This window comes from Pelodiscus sinensis, chromosome 9 (assembly GCF_049634645.1).
Source record: "Pelodiscus sinensis isolate JC-2024 chromosome 9, ASM4963464v1, whole genome shotgun sequence".
Lineage (NCBI taxonomy): Eukaryota > Metazoa > Chordata > Testudines > Trionychidae > Pelodiscus > Pelodiscus sinensis.
In genome coordinates this window covers 47462986-47477251 of record NC_134719.1, presented here as the reverse complement: position 1 = coordinate 47477251, position 14266 = coordinate 47462986, and the positions used below count along the sequence as shown (strand labels likewise).

The 14266-nt window shown below is 39.8% G+C and overlaps 1 protein-coding gene across 6 annotated transcripts in view; it reads right to left on the bottom strand.

Moving 5' to 3' along the window:
• KCNT2 (potassium sodium-activated channel subfamily T member 2) overlaps window positions 1-14266 on the bottom strand; it is a 321535-nt gene that overhangs the window by 120630 nt on the left and 186639 nt on the right. For 3 of the 6 annotated variants that reach the window (XM_075936723.1, XM_075936724.1, XM_075936727.1), the window contains exons 15-16: window positions 11729-11837; window positions 1973-2029 (exon numbers count right to left, since the gene is read on the bottom strand). In XM_075936723.1, the coding sequence (XP_075792838.1) occupies window positions 1973-2029; window positions 11729-11837 (166 nt within the window). The remainder of the gene's footprint in view (window positions 1-1972; window positions 2030-11728; window positions 11838-14266) is intronic. The other 3 variants (XM_075936728.1, XM_075936725.1, XM_075936726.1) reach the window with 1 other exon arrangement.

Sequence of the window (14266 nt, the reverse complement as noted above, 5' to 3'; positions counted from 1 at the left end):
TTGCTCTTGTAAAAGATGTAGTAATAGAAATAGCTTTTATGTTTGTACTAATTATGCAATGTTTAATGAAAATAAAGGTTTAGAAAGATAGTTGTGCTGTAAGCACAAAAGGGGGGATTGTGGAGGCAGGAAAAGGGAATAAGGGAATTTGTTTGCAGCCATCTTGGTCTTGTTAACAAGAGAGCAAGAGTCAGGCTAAGTCTGTGGCCTGACAACGTGAGATCTGTAATTAGACGCTGCCTTTGCCTCTCGCCTCCATACGGAGATAAGGATAGAACGCTGACTCTGGCAGGGACCTTGAGATAAGGAGCATCTGGGTGGAACTAAATAACTGTTAGCCATTGGAGTTTGTAATGGGAAGGAGACTAATTGTTATTGTTATTATATCTAATAGACAGTATATAAACTGCTTCATAATTGCTTGTATTCGAAGATCTGCCTCGGGGGGGGGGGATCCCCCCCTGTCCGAACCAGTTTTTCCCTTGCTGCAGCTCATAATAAAACTGCCTTTGGCTACTTGTTTCTTACAAACTCAGAGTGAGGACGTTTTCTTCCACAATGGAGGAAGGAAGAAAAGGCCTTGCCAGACAGGAGGAGGGTAGCAGAAAAGTCCCTTCAGAAGGGGTGAGAGAAAAAGCCCCGCCCGACGGGGGGAGGGAGAGAAAGCCATGCTGGACAGAGCAGGGGGAAAAGAATTCCACTCCAGATGGGGGGCAGAGAAGGCACAGGGGGGAAGGTCCCACTGGGAAAACCCTCTGCCAGACGGGAAGAAGGCCCTGCCAGATGGCGGTTGGGGGAGAAAGCCCACCGCCTCCCCCCATACACCCACCCTCTCCTAACCTGCCTGTGTGACCCCTCCATGCTCCCAAGAACCCAATGTGGGGAGCACTGGCAGGGCCAGCCTATGCAGGTCCCCCCACCCTGGAGCGGTTCTGTCCCAGCCTGGCTCCTAGGGACAAGCCACCAGGCTGATTGCGCAGACATCCCCCTCTCCCATGGACAAGACCCTTGGTGCCCTGGGGCACCCACAGAGAGAAGCCAGTGGATACCCTTACCTCCAAGCCTCTTCCCTCTCCTTAGTTCTACCAATCCCCTGTCCTCATTCCTGCACCTATACCTTGCCCTTCCTCATCCCCCAATCCTCACTCTAGCATCCTCCCACATTGACAGCCCCCAGCCCTGAGCCGTCCACACCCCCAAGGCTGTTCCCTGACTCCTGTGTCCCGCACGCCGCCAGCTCCCTTCCTTGAAGGACCTGGGCAATGCCCTGTAAAATCCACATCACTACCAATCTTTTTACAGATTATATTTCTGCCCCAGCATGTTTTTGCTTTTCTTTTCTGCCTTGATACTCTGTGAAGCACAATCTTTAAAAAAAAATCAACCAACCAACCAAACAAAAACCCTAAAGTGCCTCAACAGTGCATTCTTTAAACATTGCATTGGATGATACAAAATAAGTATGCTTCAAACATTTACATTCTTTTCCTCACAGTGGTTATGCCACTAACAACAACAGCTGGATAATTTCTGTTTATATCTTTTTTTGGGAACCAATGATACTCAAGATTATAAAATGACACTCAAGATTATAAAACCAAATTGAAATCCATAGTTTCTAAAGATTGTGCCATCCTGAAACTGATCTGTGTGAGTGATCTAGTTATTTAAAGGCTGAAAGGCTTCTTATTCCATTAGCAATCCCTTTACTACTGAATACACGATATCTATTCAGAGCCAGGGAGATTTTTTGCATCATCAGTGAGAGGTTATATTTCCAGATGTAACTTTTGAAGAATTAATGTAATTCTAAACTGATATAGAAGTAGTAAAGAAATATTTAACCATATTTAATGGATTGTTACTGATAGACAAAGTATCGTGAGATAACAGAATAACAAATCTAGAAAAGTAATACTAAAATAAAGTAGTGGTATATTTTACTTTTTCCCCCTAAAATAAAATGTTTCACCTGGTTAAAGTCTGCTTGATTCCAGTTAGATGTCTAAAAGCTTCCCAGGGTGCTGTTCTGCAAAGATCACATGAAGTTCATCAATTCAGAAATGCTATTATCTTCCAACAGGTTTGTCTATAATAAGTTCTAGTAACAGACTGTTAGGCTAAAAATCTATAAAGATGGTCAGTTTTTAAATCTGATACACAAAAGGCTTTTAGATGAAAAACTCCCCCCATGCTCAACTTTACTCATTTGAGTCATCTCATATTATACAATGAGTTACTGATATCTACCCTGCTCAACTCTGAGTGTATTCATAGAGAGGCTCAAGGCAATTCACACTAATGTCTGTGGAAGCGCCTATTAATTTCAATGACAATTTTATCTAAATCCATATTGTTTAGAAAACTTTGTAGAGAAATCAGAGATGAAGATGAGTTTCATGTACATATAAGTATGTTTAAAACCTACATATTTTTTCTTGTGGAAACATAAGTAAGCTGATGCAACACAACACTTATTTTTCTGCAAGCTTTGCAACCCATGCATTTAATTTTTGGTAGACTTTTTCATCTCTGGGATTGTCAGAAACCAGTTGTATACATTGGAAGTGACAAACTGTGTAATATTCATAGCAAATTTATCCTTTTTTCCTTTTTTTCACAATCCAATTTTGGTATATACCAGGGTAAATGTTGAAGCTGTTCACCAGCTAGCTTGAAAAATCGTTTGGACTAATTTTAATTTATGAACTGTTACATTCATCTGTTTTCTCGACATTATTCCTGTTGGGAAATGGTCACACGAGATACCTGGCATGAAATTAAATCTGTTGAAGTCAATGGAACTTTTTATAGTGAATTCAGTGATGCCAGGATTGCACACACAGTATTGTTTCTGCTCCCTGACCTAAATGAATGGGACTTTTTAAATAGGAGAGTAACAAAGAGCAATTAAAAAAAACTGTTGACGATGCATGAATCTTTGTATGTGAACATGGTACTTTGAAGAAAGAGCAGCCATTCCTCACATCACAACAACAAAGGCAATTATCTGAATTTGTACATGCTCAAAATGAAGAACAGAATCGAATTTGTAAGATATTTACCAGCAATGTTTCAGGATTGACCATCTCTTTTACTAACTGAATCAAAATAAAATAAATTGCTGCTCATACTCTTTCTTGTTCTTATCTGCTGTTCTTCTGCTAAGTCTTTCTTGTATTATGGCTATATTCTGTATTTTTTTCCTCTTCCCCATCCTCCAAGTAATTTTTGTGTTAACAAATGGGTGAAACTGACCACTTGAACTCCATATGGGTTGTCTGTTTGCAGTATTTGTTAGTGGAACACCAGAGAGAGGCTGTGCTTCAGCCCATGTTAGACAGGAGCAGAGGGAGTCAATAGCAACAGAACTGAGGAGGAGTGCATCTTTATATGGAGGCATTCAAGGGATGTGTTTTCTTCTTTGGCTACTGTTGCTTCCTCATCTCCCTGCTTCATTCCCTATCTTCCTACCCCTCCACATGCTCACCTTTCACTTGAACAAAGTCATGTTACTCGGCAAATTCAGCACATTTGTCTAGAGCCTGAAATAAAGTGACCACATTTGTTTTAGTTGTGACCTGTTAGACATGGGCCTATTATAAGCCTAATACTGAATTTCTTATTCAGGAAAACTTCCATTTGGCTTTAACTGGATGGACTGCAAAAATATGAGAGATCAAGCCTACTACATATTGCAGATCATTACATGATATAGCTCTCTTTCTATGCCAGTAGTTCTGGGGATTTAAACGCCATATAATAAAGTTTATTTTGGGGGCGTGTAATAATATTGAAACAGGAACCAGGTGCACAGGAATATAGCTCATTTCAATATCAATGCTCAAACAAAGCCTATCTTTTTAAATGGTTGGAATGAAAGACAATGTGATAAAGAAAACAGTGGAAATCTGCCCCTCATTTTTGTCAATTATATTGATATGGTAGAGGGAAAACAGATTTTGAAATATTTTTATGCCATAATATATACTTTAAACTGTGTAAAATTAAAAAAAAAGTTCAGCTGAATCACTTCTAGTCTATTTATAATTAAAGATATTGTAATTATTAGCAGTCATTTTTGCCATTATCAGATTTAACCAAGAATCCTCCCCCAAAACAAAATCTTAAGTCCATTGAATTCTAAGTACAGCTGTCAAGCAATTAAAAAAACATAATCATGATTAATCACGCTATGTAGTGCAATGCGGAGCCCGGGGTCAGCTGGAGTCCCCCTTTGAAATGCCGGCGCATGGTGGGGGACAGCTGGACCAACAGGGCAACGGGGGAGCTGGCTTTCCCTTGTCGGACAAAATCCCTCCTCCAGGTCAAGTCTCATGGGTGCCAGACCAGGGAGTTCTAACTTGTACAAGCAATTCATGTAAACTGGTTTCCTATTGTAGGGAAGACATTGAAACACTGGGGAAACCATGAAGCACTGTTATTTTACTGGTATTAGTAAGATGCAATACACCAAACAAGTTTTTAGGAATGCAATGAAGGGCATGATTTGAAAAGGAAAGGATTAAGTAGAAGATCATTTTAAAGGGCCCTTTTTACAAAAGAAAATCAACCTTATTGACTAACCTAAGAGTGCTTTCTAGGTTCAGGCTTTAATTTATTTATATCTAATTGTAAGTGCTTGTTTTTAATTTTAATTAGTAAATGCTTAAAGTATTTATTAATGCCAGATCACAACAATAACTAGTGATTGATTTTTACACAAAGGTGAAATGAATATTGAATGAATTGGAACTCCTCCATTGAATATTAAACTAATTTATGATAAAGACCAAGAAAAATTACTTTGATATGATATGATTGCCCCCATTTTAATTGTAATCTGTTTTGGTGCTTATTACACATTATATACAATTTAGAATATTGCATTCAATATCTCATTCATATAAACTACATTAAAAGAACATTGTTAAGTTTGTAAAGTTAACTCACTCAAAACATAGGAAATGCCAGAAAACTAAACTTTGTCATGCATCTTCTGCATATAAATGATGATGTCATCTTTAATTAGATGAGAACAACTAATTCACTACATTCTTCCATAGCTAAAATGGATCTGCTCTAGGGGTTAAATCAGGGTTGTGTAGTGAAGAAGGCCATTGTCTGCTACAGGCAGTCCCCAAGTTACACGGATCCGAATTATGTCGGATCCGCAGTTACGAACAGGGCTTTTCTCGCCTCGGAGGACGCGAGTGGCGGGACACCCAGATGCGCCGCGGTCCCGCCACCCGCATCCTCTGAGGCAAGAAAAGCTGCTCTGCGGCTCCCTGGTCTGCTGGGGGGGGGAGCCTCCCCCAGCAGACCAGGGAGACACGGAGCAAAGCCGCGGAGCACGCGGGCAGCGGGACAGCCCAGACGCGCCGCAGCTGTCCCACTGCCGGTGTCCTCCGAGGCTTTGCTTCCCGTCTCCCTGGTCTGCTGGGGGGAGCTCCCTGGTCTGCTCGGCGGTCCCGCCACCCGCATCTCCCTGGTCTGCTGGGGGGGGGTGCAGCTAGTGCGTCCCCCCCCCAGCAGACCAGGCTTTTCTCGCTGACGATGCCTGGGGTAGAGCAGCTGGGGTGCTGCCAGGTTGGTCCCGCAGTGCCACTCCTCGGCGCTACTGGACCAACCCAGCAGCACCCCAGCTGCTCTGCCCCAGGCGTCCCCAAGTCAACCGCTGCTGAAACTGACCAGTGGCTGACTACAGGAAGCCAGAGGCAGAGTTGCTCTGCCCCGGGCTTCCTGGAATCAGCCGCTGATCAGTTTCAGCAGGGGCTGACATGGGGATATCTGGGATAGAGCAGCTGAGGTGTTGCCGGGTTGGTCCCCGCAGCGCTGAGGTTCGGCGCTGTGGGAACCTACCCAGCAGCGCCCCAGCTGCTCTGTCCCATGCGTCCAAATTCAGCCGCTGTTGAAACTGATCAGCGGCTGATTCCAGGAAGTCCAGGGCAGAGCAACTCTGCCTCTGGCTTCCTGTAGTCAGCTGCTGGTCAGTTTCAGCAGCGGCTGAATCTGGACGCCAGTTCCGACTTACATACAAATTCAACTTAAGAACAAACCTACAGTCCCTATCTTGTACGTAACCCGGGGACTGCCTGTATTTGATTTTGCAGCTGTTCTTTAATGTTGGGCATGACTATACTGTCTCAGTATAATTTTCTCAATGAAACAGCTCAAATCTAACATACAGTTAAAGTGGAACAATTTTTTTTAAGCAAGTTGAAAAAAAATTCCATCAGTTGGTATCATATTGACACATCAGTCTTCAGTAGACTTGGGACCTTTAAATCCACAGCACAGACCGCTGCCAGTTGAGCTAATGGAAATACTAATGACAGTATAAGGATGTCAAACCCTATGTTGGTCAATAATAAAGAGGGATGGGGCCCTTTGCCAATGGATTTCACAAATACTGTCAACAGACAAAACTGAAAGGCTATAAAAGTATAAATTCTTGGATCTCAAGCCAGGCCCTGGAGGGTAGTCTTCTGTGTCCCCACTTGTAGCACAGCTCTATCCCTTCTGCCTCACCCTCTCCAACTCTCCCATCTCTTCCCCACTCCAACTCTTACATAGAGTCCTATTCTCCACTTCTTATCCCAGTCTTTTGTCCAGCCATTTCCAGTTTCTCCATTTTTCCTCTTCCATTCTCAGTTCTAGTCTCCCACCCCACGCCTTCCATCCAATGTCCCTCCCTCCACTTGGCAATTCTTTTGGTCTCATTCCCTGGATCATTGTCCCCGCTTCTTTTCTCAGCCATTGCCAATTCTCAATCCATACACACACTTCTTATCAGACCAGTTGTGCCTTCTGTCCTCTGTTCTATTCACCCACCCACTGGTTTCTGCTCTGTCTCCTTGTTCAACCAATGCCCAATGAAGACTAGCTTCTTCCCTCTCAGATCTTAAGTCTCAGTTCCATACCCAAGTTGTTCCAGCTTTCATTCTCTCCCTTCCCTTTGGTCTCCATATTTATGTCTAGACTACATGGCTCCGTTGACGGAGCCATGAAAACTAGTTTACCTGACATAGTCAGTGAAGCGGGGATTTAAATAATCCCCGCTTCATTAAAATAAAAATGGCCTCCACACTGTGCTGACAACCAGCTGATCCAGCTCAGCATGTCAGTCTAGACGCGGATCGGTCGACAAGGGAAGCCTTTGTTGACAACTCCTGTAGACCTCGTTTAATGAGGCATAAGGGAGTGGTCGACAAAGGCTTCCCTTATCGACCGATCCGCCTCTAGACTGCTGCACTGTGCCAGATCAGCTGATTGTCGGCACAGTGCAGTGGCCATTTTTATTTTAAGAATCGGGGATTCTTCATTGACTATGTTGGGTAAACTAGTTTACATGGCTCCATCGATGGAGTCACGTAGTCTAAACATATCCCATTTGTTTGTCCTTCCATCTGCCTCAATTGCATCCTGGACTCAGCAGACTGCTTCTTCCAAACAACTCTTCTACTTTCTTTCAGTGATATAGGCTGACTTTTATTCTAATCAAATAAAACGGCTTCTCCCTCCATACTGTCTTTGTGCCAACAGGGGTGTCATGGAAAGCACAGGTTCCCTGCGCTCAGTTCTCATGGATGGTCCTACCCCAACCTTGAGTATCTGGATGTAGTCATTACTGGAAAAGTCCTTCTGAGCTCATGTAGTCCTAGGCTGCAGCATTTTCAGTTGCTTAACTCCTCCCCTGCCCTTCCAGTGCTTCCAGAGCACCACAAACAGCTAATTCATGGCATTCAGGAAGTTCTTTGGGAGAGGGGGAGGAGTGGGGATAGGGCACACTTGGGGGGAGGAAGTGGGGAAGAGGTGGAGGTAGGAGAAGAGATTTTTCCACAGTCACATTTGCAGGGAACCATAAAAGGATTTTGCCAACTTTTGTAACAAAAGTGGATCTCCTGCTCGGCCATATCTCATGTAATCAATTATTTCCATTGCATTGGTGGCACCTCAGCCTTTCTTGTTCTCTGTGTGGGACACACAACAGTCTAGTCTCCTGAGAACTGAAATGTTATCAGGTGCAAACTAGAGGTAACTGGGTGAGGTCAGATTACATGAGCTGATGATCCTTTCTGGCTGGAAACTCTGAACCCTACGAAGAGCCAAATTAGCCAATTATGGCTGGCAGCACAGGTATCAGGAGACTAGTGAACAGGAACTGGAGATACAGGAAAATGGTCAAAATAAAATAAAAGACCCATCTGGTGAAGAGGGCTTGCCAAGAAAGCTGTAGTTTACAGCTGGTTAGTGAGAGGGCTAATGTTGTTCTGTTGATTATGCTGTAATTTATAGTAAACTTTATCTAAGTTTGATTTTGATTTTTTAAAATCCCCTTTTCCATCTGAAGGGGAATGATAAACTAAAAGCATTGGTGTATTTTTAGGATTTTTTTCTTTTTTTAGAAAACCAACCCACACACTCGGTTTCTATAGCTGCTGCATGTCAAAAAGAAAACTAATACTACAAATATTTTTTGGAATGCAATATCTAAATTCATACCATGGTTAGAGCCAATCCAAGAAGATTGTGTTAATATATGAATCAGGATTACATTTAGGGTAGAATTTGTGGTTAAGGTCCAATTGGAGCCAGGTTTTTTGATTCAGAGATACGAAACAGCATGGATTCAGAACCAAACTATCAGGAGTCCCATTTAAACAGGCCAATGTTGTCCAATCAAGTTAGTAGCATAGTGGAGGCACTATGAAATGATCGGCTTCTCCTAAACCTTGGAAACATTTGCATAAGAATGAGAAAATAGCATCTCATTTTGTAACAGATCCAAAGCTCATTCAGTGGATAGACTCCTATTGACTTCACTGGGCTTTAGTAGTGAAGTAGCAGGATCAATTAGTAACATGAAATTGTCCTTCCTATTTTAAAAAGTAATTTGCAAAATTTCACAGAAGTAATAGTGTGTCCTAGTGCTCATGTGAATTATTCTGATGGAACAGTTTTGTCAAAATTGATACGTTTCTTGGGAATGTATTGATTTTGATTACATTTAATTGATGCAAAAGAAATGAATTGTTCTGTCTTTCTCATTGTAATAAGGTAAAAACATTTCATTTTGACCTTTTATAATCTTTCCACCGCTATTTCGTCTCATGAGTTTCTGCATATTTGCTATGTTGAGGATGCAAAATAAGACTGGCAATTATGAACACAAGAAGTTTCCATCTTTTCAGTAATGAACACTGACAATTTTGAAAGTGAAGAATCAGACCATAAACCGGTTACTCTAACAACCTTCCTTACAGCAGGAAGTAAGCTAATAATAGTAAGAATTCTCACATTCAGTTATATTAAGTTTGTATAATGGTCTAGAAACATAGAAAACAATACTTTCTATAAATGGAGAATCTGCCTGAGTTGTAAATAAAATGCTAAAGGCTTTAAGTGCCAGATGGGGGAAGAGGAGAATTTTTCATGTGTTAATTACTTTTCAGGTGAAGAACCCTATTTAAAAAAGCAGCTACATGTATGTATAACATTTCAATGTTTGAGGTTGTTTTTTCAAGCCTCTGAATTCTGTGTGCTCAAGCAAATGCATTCAAATACATTCCTCTTGGTTCTTGGGAGGCATGCAGACTATTTCACTGTACTCTTATTAGCAGATTCTAGCACAGTAGCAAACGTTTCCTGCAGCAAATATTGTATTCCCGATCCTAATCACAGGGGACTACTCTAATTGCCTTTATGATGCTTATATGCCTCTGCACGCTCAATGTCAGGATATTAAAGGTGCCCATGGCAGCTTCATGAAATGTATATTTATAGTAAAAACCTAAGTGTCCTGATAATATAAGCATTCACCAGTGTACTGGAAGATACACTTCAATATGTCTCTCTGTTGGTGCTATTCTCACAAGGGTACTTCAGTAAGTTACAAATTAACTATTGAAAGAAATCACACGCCTCTTATGTTCTCACTGTAATATACAAATTAGATGGAATTTTCAATGAGTTTAAAGGAGATTGTCTGAATCTTATTAGGAATTCAGGGTATGTCTACACTCCAGAGTTTTGTGGGAAAAACGGCTGTTTTTCCCACAAAACCTGAGTTAGGTCCACACTGCAATCATGTACTTCCACAAGTAAATCGAAAGAACAGAAGGGTTTTTCCGTCATTGGTAAACCTCTTTCTACAAGGAAGAAGCCTTCTTCCGAAAGCTCTTTCGGAAAAAGGTGTTTGTGGATGGAGAAGAGAGAGTTCTTTCGAAAGAAGAGCAAAGAAGAAAAAGCACCAATGCCTTGATGGTCACTCCATCCATAGTAATTACAGCTTACATGCAAGAAAGGGTCCATTCGGTGTGGATACTATCTTTCGAAAAAGCAGATCACTTTTTCGATGCGCTTGTGTGTGTGGACACTCTCTTTTGCAAGAAGTTTTTTAGGAAGATCACTTCCAAAAAAAGGTTCTTCCGAAAGAAGCCTGAAGTCTAGACATAGCCTCAGTATCCATATCTCTTCAGCTCTTCTTCCTGCTAGAACCTAGAACATTAATGGAAACTTCCTCAATTGGGGCAGATTCTCAGCTGGTTTAAACTGAGGTACCTCAGAAGTCAATGAAACTAAAGTGATTATGTCAGCTGATGCTCTGGCCCTCAGATCTAGATTTTGTGAAAACATAATGGGTGTCTCTCTCTTGGTCCTCTGCATTCAGACTGAGAACAATGTAAGTTCTTGGATTTCAAATCCAGAGACTGCGTAGATCTAGTATCAGAGCTGTCTCTTACTTGCACAAAGTGAAAATAGTATTGAGATGGCCCCATTCCTTGCATTAGCCAGAAAGAAGCTGATACTCTCTGTTGTCCAGGATGGGCACAGTTTTGAGTTCTTATGGCTTGAGTTACTGGTCATAATTTTCAAAAGTAAATGGGTGCCTCAATTTATTGGGCCCACTTTTGACAAGATCTTATTTATTTATTTATGTATTTATTTAAAAGAAGAGCATCCACATGTCATATCAGCTGGAGTCATGGGTGCCCTATGCCTCTGAAAATCATATACTTGGTGAATAAAGTTGAGCGTTCATACAAATAAAAGCCACTTTGGAAAAATCAAGGCCATACGCCCTTCTCCAGCTCTGTGATTCACTGATACAGTGTAATATTGCAAAGTTACTAATGGGGGGTTGTGGTTATGTTCTACAAGTTACCCGTTAACTTGTAATTCTGCTTTTTGAAAACATAAGCATTAGGTACTAAACATTGCAGGACTTATTGTTGGGAAGAGTGCAGTTGTACTCACTGTACTCACTGAAATAAGCAGTATTTCAAAATATGTGTATCAAAAGTACAGCTGTTCTATTTAACAAATGCATAATTAACACAATTTCATTGTTGTTTTTCAGTAGGGCTATGCAAAACATTTTGAAATATTTACTATTAAATTTATCAAGCTAGAAACAAATCTTTTCCTTATATTTCCCACTATTTTCGTTGATAAAAACCTGTTAACAATGTTTTGCTTCACATTTTCACTTTGCACAAAATTTCAACATTTCATGAAAAGTGTACTAAAATGTAGGAGCTCTAACTGTTCAAGAAAAAGCTGAAAATCTGTGTTACAAATCACTGTGAGGAAAATGTTCATTATTTCCCTTCCTCTGTACTGTAATATAAATAGAGCCATTGAATTAAGTGAGGTTGAACAATGGTGTCCTGTAATATACTTGTATATTCCAAAGCAGCTGTGATATCAGTCTGGGTATACTTACTGTCCTCTAGAGGTATGAACCAGCAGGGTGATTAGCGTAGATGTAGCTGGGCAGATACAATTTAAAGCTAACATAGCATATTTGAACTCCTCTTCACATACAACGTGATCTGTACAAAACAAGACAAGGAAGGATCAGTGATTTAAATACAGTTTATTGGGGGCTCAATGTCATTTTACAATATGCCCCCAACAAGCAGAACTGAGTTACTGTGCTCCAAGAATAGCCTAAAGAGCAGATTGTAACTGAGAATGCATACACTGCAGGGCTTAACTCGAAATAAGCTATGCAAATTGAGCTGCGTCAATTGCATATCTTATTTCAAAATAGCTTATTTCAAAATAGGGAGATCTACACAGCACTTATTTCAAAATAAGAAGTTCTCCAATTTGACAGTATTTTGAAATAACTGCATGCTGTGTAGACACAGACTAACTTATTTCAAAATATTGTTGCAATGTAGACGATCCTGAGACACCTCCTATGGCTGAAGAGAAAAAGTAAACGTTGTCAGGCATATCCCTGGTATTATATAAGGAGCTGTTAGATTCATTGTAAGTATAGGGTTCTGATATGTGTGGGCAGACAATTATACTCTGTAGCTATAGTATGAAAGGCCACAATCAAAATATGGAGAATTATTCTACTTCTTTTATCATTAATAATAAACAATTATTGTTGATATGTAAGCAACAATTTTCGGTATTTTGGGAGTTTGCAAAGCAGTTGAAGCAATAGTCAATGCTCTATTTGGAATATTTTATACAGTAGTTGGGTTTTCTTCTTAAAGATCAGAAACTGATTTATTTAAGTTTTGTATTCTGTGTTTATATGTAAAATTGTTACTGATGTTTTCAGACACACTAAGTATACATATTGTTGGCTCAGTAACCTTCTAGAAGAAAGAAGTTATCATTTAAAGGAAGAAATATGGTATAATATCAGTCCAGAACAAATTTGAAAGAAGCCTTTTGCACTGAGGTAATATTGGAATGGCCCTGTGCCCAGGTTGGAAACGAGTTTAGAGCAAAATTCAGGAACTTGTTTTGTTGTTGTTGTTAATAGAACTTTATTTAGTGCTCTTAAATTGTTTTTGCTGCACCTAGAGTTGTGCATATGGTTCAGTGAACTGGAACAATTGAACAGAATATTTTCACAGCGCTTTTGTGCATTTTATAGTCAATTAATTATATTTTTGCTTTAGAAAAATGAAATATTTACATATGCAGTTTTGCAACACAGACAAGTGTTTTAACTGCACCACAAGGGAACTGCCAACAGTGTCTGTATATACAGCTCGAGAAATAGTTTACAAATATTTTGAGGGGTATGATGCATGAACATGTATTTCTCTGTAAGTATTCCTCGTATATACACACATATTTAAGGGAATGGTGGCATTTCCTTATAGCAACTAAATGGGATGAAATTATGAAGTTGGATAAGATGCATTCATCAAAGTGTATTTTGTGAGTACTATAAGAAGTACACACACAAATTGCAAAAATGAGCATTTGTCTGTCTGTTGCTCAAAACAAGAGCAGCACACTTTTCTCAGGCTGTTCTTATGAAAGCCTCAGAGTAGTAATATGACACTATAGGTGGAATGTTAATCTGCACCTAGCTGTATTTTGCATTTAATATGGGTCCAAAATATTATAAATAGGTCACTTACATACTTCCTTGTCTGTTCTACCTTCATGTCATTACATTTAATTAAATAAATAGCACTTATGTTGGCAATGATCTAACTGAGAAACATACTGGATCTTGCACTGTGTGTCTACCTCTTCAGTTTTTTACCTGGACTGGCTTCCATTCTCATGGTGGAATCTGGAGGATCTTCTCAATCCTCTTCCTCCTTCATCTTTAAATAAATATCAATTCATGAGCTCCCATGTCTCATCTAAATGCCTCTGGCCAAAGAAGCTCAAACAAGGCTTTATTCGGGGTCCATTAACAGCATTTCTGTTAGCCAAAAAAAGGCTTTTTAGAGCCTCCTAACTTAGACAAGGTGAGCCTCACATTTGTAGCAGTGCAAAACATTATCATTAAACAACATTTGACTTTATTCTCATTATTAATTTTGTCCAGAATTTTTCAATTTTCTGAATGGAAAATTCAAAATGAAGAAGTTCAGTTAGACTTACTTCAGAATGAAGCAAATTCTTTCAGTTCAACATTTTGAAATAATTTAATTTCAGCATCTTATTTTCTAAGTAAATCAAATTACTCATATATTTAGAAAAATCTGGGTCTATGCAATTTGATTTTGTAGTTTAAAAACGTCGTGGGAAACTTCGTTTTTTCCAACCAACCCTATTCATGGGCACATCAATAGAAGGTGTAATAAATGGTTAGGAGACGTGACTGCAAGAAAACTTATAATGGATTAATTTTTTATTAAAACATCTGTTAATCATTTATTAATTCATTATAAAATTTGTATAAATGGAACCTTAATAGAAAATGTGACCCATATATTTCGGTTATGTTCATAAGCCTGAGGCTGTGTATGTACATATTTTCCTGACTTGT